Source organism: Cibotium barometz, chromosome 2, assembly GCF_041138505.1.
Source record: "Cibotium barometz isolate CiBa-2024 chromosome 2, ASM4113850v1, whole genome shotgun sequence".
Lineage (NCBI taxonomy): Eukaryota > Viridiplantae > Streptophyta > Polypodiopsida > Cyatheales > Cibotiaceae > Cibotium > Cibotium barometz.
This window is the reverse complement of record NC_141047.1, coordinates 41,533,053-41,541,323: the sequence shown is the minus strand read 5'-3', so window position 1 is coordinate 41,541,323 and position 8,271 is coordinate 41,533,053. Positions and strand designations below refer to the sequence as shown.

General features: G+C 41.0%; 1 protein-coding gene across 1 annotated transcript; it reads right to left on the bottom strand.

The window, feature by feature from the left end:
* Nucleotides 1-428: 428 nt before the first annotated feature.
* LOC147641079 (uncharacterized protein At1g01500-like) lies at nt 429-2,359 on the bottom strand. Its single transcript, XM_086809773.1, has 2 exons — nt 1,252-2,359; nt 429-1,098 (listed from the first exon to the last, which is right to left on the bottom strand). The coding sequence occupies exons 1-2, from the start codon at nt 2,026-2,028 to the stop codon at nt 829-831; spliced, it is 1,047 nt and encodes a 348-aa protein (XP_086665899.1). The 5' UTR covers nt 2,029-2,359; the 3' UTR covers nt 429-828.
* Nucleotides 2,360-8,271: the final 5,912 nt, after the last annotated feature.

Sequence of the window (8,271 nt, the reverse complement as noted above, 5' to 3'; positions counted from 1 at the left end):
ATGATATAATACATGAGGGACTATGTTCACACACGGGTTCTGGAAATTATATATATATATATATATAATTCTCTAATTTGGGGGTTCGGCTAAACCAAAATGATATAATACATGAGGGACTATGTTCACACACGGGTTCTGGAAATTTTATATATATATATATATATATATATATAATTCTCTAATTTGGGGGTTGAGCTAAACCAAAAACAACAAACTGGCATCCAAGGCCTCCCCATTGCCACGTCAAACCTACCGTTGTCGTTCTAGAACCGGTGCAAACAAACTTCAAAGTTGAGGAGGGCCGAGTAGTGAGGCTTTACCCATGGAAACAACAAACCATACTTCTCCCTTAACTCCCCAAGTAGATTTAAGTTACATGTTTTCTTTAATTAAATACATAATTATTAAGAAAAGGGAGACTTAGAAGTTAAAACCTGTGTCTGTATCTGCTCTCTTCTTTGTAAAGCTTGTACACAGTGCACACTAATGCAAGACTCTTTCCCTCTATAAGAAGCTCAAGCGACAAACTCAAAAAAAATACAAGTACTGACATGGATATCATATTGTGCGTTTGAGTACACAAAATATTGTGCAGATATCTCCCAATATATGTGAACTAGCATGGAATAACCTGCCTTCTTTTTGAGGGGTGAAACCTTGACATAATAACTTTTGATTCAGGCGCATTGTATATAGCTTACATCTGACCCTACTAAGTTAGCAGGCTCCATAGAGGGGTTAGTTTATTCCATAATGTCTATATCTTCCACACCTTAAACACAACTGCAAAAATGAAGCCCACCGCCTCTGTTCCAAAAGAAGCCTTCAAAGGAGCCTTTTCTTGAATGGTCTCACCAGCAATCCCACACCAATACCAACTCCAAGGCACAACCCTAACCCTATCCCAACACCAACCCTTACCCCTGCATTGAACCAAGACAGCTCTCCTTCTTCCCCTTCTCCTATGCATCCACCCTCCAGTGGCATGTAGAAGCTGCTTGATAAGACCATTCCTAACGGATGCCTAGCCATGTTTGCATAGGCTTCATCATCAGCAATCTTAGCCATGTTTGCATAGGCTTCATCATCAGCAATCTGAGAGATGCATGGTAATGTAATTAAATAGAAGGGGGAAAGGGGCATATATAGTTCAAAGCAGTCACCACAAATGCTAAGCATCTTGTACGATGACACAACTCTACTGAGAAAAATTAATGAAGGCAAACGGCAATGTGTTTATATATTTACCTGTCCTGCAACCACCTGGTTTGGTTGAGATTCCTCGAACTCTGGAATAGCATCCAATGAACAGTACCTCAAGCTCTTCCTTCTCACACTTAGCTGCACAGTTGTAGTGAGTACAAGAGGAAGGCCACAGCTCCTACCAGCGACATATACCTCCATTGTGGGGTTGACAGTAGAGAAGTCCATCCTGCCCTTCAAGAAAGAGCAGGAGCACGACATTATCCCACAAGTGCAATCCATACTCCACCCTGCTTCATTGCTCATGGGAGAAGAAGCCACAGAAATGTAGCCTTCAATCAACATATTATCATCTGTTGAAGAACCTGTCTTTGCCAGCTTCCCGTGTAGAATAAGCTCATCTTTATCATAGATCTCAAATGGCAAATCTCCTGTCGCTCTGAGATTATTTGTGCTCACATAGGTTGCCTCAGCTGCACCTGTGTCCACCCTATCCCTTCTCATGGTTAAACAAGCCCTCTCTGAAGCAGATATCCTACCCCCATTCACTTCTAGCTCTGTAGAAGTGTCCCTCTGAGGGTACACTATTAGCAGAGAGTCAGGAGCTTCATCTGGAAGGCATGAGCTTACCCTCACATAGAAAACCCTCACATCAAACCATGCTTGCGCCTGCTTTGTGCCCCCGAATGAATGCTTAGGTGTATTAGTGGTTGATTTGCAAAGGCTCATGTGGGTCTGATTCTCCCAAGCCAGAGAAGGTGGGTAGGGTGATGCAGCTTCTTCTGGCCAAAGTAGTGTTTCAACGTCTATGGGGTCATCCATGTCCTCTAGTCACAGGTGATTAGAGAGGTATGCAGGCAGAGGAGCGAGTAGACACACCAGCACAATTTCTTCTTCTACTATTCCAATATCACAAATATTGTCAACAATAGCAAATAATAAGACATACCTGCAAGATAGATGATGCATCGCCGAGCAGCAGATGAAGGCTTAATACTAACGATTACATAGATAATCTAAACAAGCTTAGTAATGGAGTCCTAATAAGCAAGGGTAATGTAGATTTGAGTGAGAGGGAAGAGAATCAGAGGGATGTCAGAATCGAGGGGCAGAATACCGGAGGCCACAAGGGTTGGCCGGCGTGACCCGGGGGCGTAAAAAGCCTCGAAAAGGATGGCGCGGCCGGCCACATGCACAGAACTTTTTTTTTATTTGTTAAAGTCCACAGTCCTCTTATAGCAACAAATTCTGGATCCTACACGATTCGCGTACTCAATTGGCCGGTTTTTAGACCCCCAAAAAAAAAAACCACGGGTGGGCGTGGGGCTGGACGTTTCTCTGTCTCCAAAGCTCAAATGGCACTGCTTAGTGCCTAAAATCAATCCTCAAAATCAGCTCATTAATTTTGCGTTTCCCTAAATCCAATCCTCATAATCACACTTAACTAATGCATATATTCCTAAGGTCCCCCTAGGAGGCCACCTCCCAAAGATTGCCGTAGGCCACTTCCCGTCCCCTCCTCTGTTGGTGTAACTACGGGGCACCGACACGGGGGGCCTGCCACATCGACCCTCAGCAAGTCTACACCATCAACAAGAGAGACGAGAGCCTCCTAAAGCAAGCAGATGGGCCTTTCTTTTTTTTAAAAAAATTTGGCGAGTAGAAGGGAGGTGCCTTTCGTTAAGGCCTTTTTAAGGGCTTGAGCATAGGGCTTTAAAGTTTAGTCAGCCTTTTTTTTAAAGTCTTTTTTCCATCGATAGTAAGTATATATATTAACTTAAAGCTGAGTACACAACTATGCCTTTTACATCCAAAACTACTTTAGACTGACCCACTACTTATCACATTTCGTTTCATTTAATAATCTTTTTTCTATCAATAGTAAGTATATATATTAACTTAAAGCTAAGTACACAACTATGCCTTTTACATCCAAAACTACTTTAGACTGACCCACTGCTTATCACATTTCACTTCATTTAATAAATTATACAATCATCCAAAAGAAAACTAGACTCCTCCCAAGAGATCTAATAACCAAGCATGATGCAAGCCTCCTCATAGCCTCAATGGTACACCTTCTAGGGGTTTGTTTTTTCAATATGTCTCCCTTTTGGACCAGATTTTTTCTGTAGGTTTGGTTCTCACATGATTTTCTATGAAAGTAACAAAGTTATAATCCACTTGTTTCTCTTTAAGGTACCATCTTCTAGTTTTGGGTCCAAATCTGGGCAGCTTGGTCTTCCAACCCTCAGCAGTACTAACCTGCAAGATAAGAATCATGGGTTAGGTTACCCTAGTATGCTTGAAGATTCCCCCAAGTAGATACATAAATCAAGTGATGCTCATCTAAAGTTTCTGCATTACCTGACCCATCCCCTCTTTTTCCAGCTTATTCACACGAGTTACAAACTAGCACATACACACACATTTATGCATTACATCTAACACATCAAGTCCAACAAGAGATCCATTCTGGAATACAACAGCATTCGTAGTGATCCAGATTTCCCACAAACAACATGCTCTGATAATATTGTTAACAGTATTTCTGCAACTTCATCATTGAAATCCCATTTCCCAAGGATCTAATCACCCCAATGAACCTGAATTCCTAAGCATTGCTCAACCCACTTTCCAATTTTTCCCCATGCACCTCTAATGGCTAGGCAATCCCAAAATGCATATTTACCATCTTCCAACGTAGTTTTACACCTGGGACAACATCCACTACTGAAGTTCTTTTGTAACAGTTTAGATCCAATGGGCAAAGCCCACATATATACTCTCCACAAAAAGACGTGAAACTTACCAAGTGGTTGACTCTCCCACAGCAACTTCCAACTCTTTTTCCAATAGCCATAGCACCAGCTCACCCTCCAAATCTTATTACAATATTCCACATTGCTTTCTCCTTTTCTCAACTCAATGTATAGGTTTCTAGTTTTACCTTTTGCCAGTTTAGCCCCGTTAAACCAATTAATCCAGCATGACTCATCTGCAATAGTGAAGCACCACCCAATTTGGATATGCACAAGCACCCGAGCCATCAGACAGTTGAAATTCCAGTGTCAGCTACTCCAACTCTTTCCACCCTATAACTATCCAATCCCCACAATCATTCAACTTCTTTAAGCCTTTATTATTCAACTTCCTTGCAGAGTAAGTATCAAGTAGACCTAAAGGGGGGTTAAATTTATGGGTCCACCAAATCCCCAAGCTAAGCGTAGAGTTGCCTAACACTCTGCATCCCCCATCCCAAGCCATAAGGCTCAAGTCTTCCTTCCACCTCTTGCTCAGTATCCTGCATAAAGGGGAACCTGTCAACTTCAAAGGAGCATAGGAAAATAGTTTGTCTTTCCACCCCAATCCCTACCAAATACCTTTAGTTTGAACCAGTGACAATTCTACTAACTCTCTCACCATCACAGACTATGTATCATCCTGATGAAGGCATTTGGGAAGAAGCAAGGCAAACCTTGCAAGGGTTTGAGTTGGCAAACACAGAATCCCAATGCCCCCTTCCCCTTTTGGAACAGATAGCTTGTCCTAGGCCCAACCAGGCTGGAAACCTTTTGGTAGCTCTGCCATTCCTCCATAAAAAGTATCATCTAATGGGACCCAATATCTTTTTCTAATGACTCTTTCCAAGCTAGAACCTTTCTGGAAGGTCTACCATTCCTCCATAAAAAGTCTCTGACAAGACCCACTATATTGTCCCAACCAGGCTAGAACCCTTCTGGTAGCTCTGCCATTCCTCCATAAAAAGTCTCTAATGGGACCCACTATCTTTTTTCAATGACTCTTTCCAAACTCCATCACAGGACATAAAAACATAATATAAGCATTTAGCACAACATTACATATTGCTATTTTGTTATGAAAGGAACTCTAATCCCCTCCATTTCTTCAGCTTTTCTAAAAAATCAGTTTGCTGCCCAGTCAAGCATCTGTTTGTTTATAACATCAACCCCAAATGGGATTCCCAAAAATCTGACAATTTTTCCTTTTTGGAACCTCACAGCCCCACCTCTGCAATTCAAAATCATTATCCTCAGTCAAGCTTATGATTCTGGATTTCTAAATGTTACATCTGGATCCAGATGCTACAACAAAATCCTGTATAATAGCCAAAGCTAGTCTCATATTATTATTCTCAGCTTTCAGAAACATCAATTAATCAATCAACAAAGCATTGTATAATTAGTTGCTCACTGTATCTCAATTTTAGACCAGTGAGACTCCCATTTCTAGATGCATCTTCTAGAAACACCACCAAGGGGTGGGAAGCGATAGCAAATAAGAGGGGGGCAAGAGGGCATCCTTGCCTCACAGATCTATTTACTTCAAACCCCCAACCACCCTCCCATTTAACAAGACATTAGAATGCCCACCCCAGGTCAAAGTGTAAATACATGTTGCCATTTTAGTTCCAAATCCAAGTTTTTCCATCACTCTTGCAATGCACAATATCATAGGTCTTTTCCAGATCCAATTGCAACATAATACATTTTTTATGAGTTTTAAGGGCTATATCTCTCCCTAACATGGCTGCAAAGATATTATCATATATTGATCTGCCCTTAATAAACCCATGCTGTTTCTTAGAAATGACTTCTTGCAAAACAAGAGTGATTCTGAGAGCAATCACCTTGGCCAAGATCTTATAGATAACATTCAACAGGGTGATAGGCCTCCAATGTCCAAACCTGTTGCATGCAGTTTACTTAGGGATTAACTTCACTAAACCTTCTTTGAAGTCCTTATCCATAATGCTAGAGTTGAAGGCCTTTTTACATACTTCCCCAACAATATCCTTTAGGGATGGCCAAAAGGCAATAAAGAATTCCACAAACAATCCATCCCATCCAGGAGCTTTGTCCCTTCCCAATTTCAGGAGAGCTACCCAGCATTCCTCAATATCAACATCCCTCTTTAGCCAACTATCCAGGGTCCACACTCTGCTTGATTAGACCTAGCAATTTATCTTCTACCTCCTAAAACCTCCTTTGAGAACAGTCCTCCTTCAGGCTAAGGGTAGACCCAAGGAACTCTACCCGTTTTCTTGCCATTTTCTCAATATTCTCTAGTTGTTGTCCATTCTCATCTAAAGTTCTCCTCACCACTTCCCTACTATTTCTCCCTTTGGCAAGTCTAAAGAGAGCTCTCTGATTTCCTTCTATTATTGAAAGATTTCCATTTTGCCCAATCTCCTCCTCTAGCACACCTATCATCCTCTTAATCAAGATTGGCATCTGAAGTATAGATTAGTCTCCTTAGTAGTGACTTTATCAACCTGCCTTTTCTGTTGCAGGCTCTCCAATTGCATTTCCCACATCTTCCTTACCTACCTCCTCTCCTCAGCTCTCAATTTGCCAACAGCTCTGATGATACCTTGCATTTCATTAGCAAACTGCCTCCATGATCCATCCAATATACCTCTCCTTTTCAGCCTCCCAATGGCCTCCTCAGTGTATTCAACAAACAGATCATCTCTGAGTAGAAGGTTATTAACTCTCAATTTCCTAGTAGGAAACTGAGTCAATTCTAGTTCCTCCCCATCAGTTGCATACTCCATTTCTGTTGAAATATACAAGTGAATAGGGTGTGTGTGGGAACAAGCTCTTGGATAGAGGCTGTAAAAGAGGAGATGTAATTGTGAAAGAACCTGTGAAAAGGTAAGAAGAATCTACTGGGAGAGAATAAAGGGTAGCATGAGGGAATTTAGGAGTGTGGAGATATTCTGGGAGATATTCAGGGAAAAGAGAAGAGGTGGAGAGAATCAGGCAAAAGGTGGAGATATTCAGGGAGTGAATCATGGAGAAATCAATGGGATTTGATGCTTGATGTAAACTCTATAAATTGAGGCATAGCCCTAATGAGAATTTGCTGGTTTTTGAGTATCCATGCCTACATTAATCTATCTGCTAATTATTCACTAATTACGTCTTAATCATTTCTTAATCACTTTGTTAATTATGTTGATTCTAGTGTTTGATCCACCATAGCTCATCATTATGCTCAAATTTCAACATGGTATCAGAGCCATGCCTAGAATCAACCAGATTTATGAGCCCATTAATGAATTAATTAGGATTAGTAGGTAATTAGTAAAAAAAATCAATTTTTAGTGAGTTCTTCATCTTCCCCTTCACCCCCAGCCAGTGGAGGGTCTCTAGCACCTGGCACACTCACAATTAGGGCATAAGCTTCTAGCATGTCATAGCTAACTCCTTTGGCTACAAGCACATCAAAACGGCGCTGCAAACCGCGAAGGCGTTGAGGAGAAATCGACGATTTGGCTAGCGCTGATTTTTCTGAGTAAATTGCAGATCTACACTTCATCAGTTCAAATTGATTCAATTCCTCCTAGCCCAAGGGGTAATCAAGCATGCTCTACAAGCTGGTGAAGACAGAAATCAATTTCATCAAGTCTACAGAGAGATCCAAGCTCTTCATCAAATCTGCAGGTGACTTTGGTAAAACAGAGATTAAGCTTTCATTATTTGGTCAAATCTTGTGTTTCTTGGCTTAATCCTCTACTAGACTCATTGCTATTGATGCCTTTGAAAGCATTTGAGCTCATTTGAAGTGGAAGGCACCAGATCTGGACTCCCCGCATACTCTATTTTCTGCACATAAAACAGAGCATTAATTTGCTAATCAGTGATTAATCAGTGCTAATCACTATATTTTGGTGCAATTGAGGGTTCAAATTAACCATTAGGTATCTGATACAGATCCCTATAACTTCAGATTTCAAATCGGAGTTGGTTTGATACTCCAACCATCCCGTACAAATTGGTTACCCTTAATTTAATGTAATTTCTGGTAAAATTGTGCTGATAAAATTATGAAAATCATCATTTTGCATTTAACCCTTGGTTAATGCCTGTAAATCTCACTCAAATTCAAGATTATTCACAGCCAGAGTTGCATTTGGAATGTGCATGAGAATGAATGCTATACGCATTATGTATTGGGCACATTGCATCAGTGTAAAAATGGGAACAGACACTGCCCTTGTCCAGATTAAGGCAAGAGGTAAGACCTCCCGCATAAATT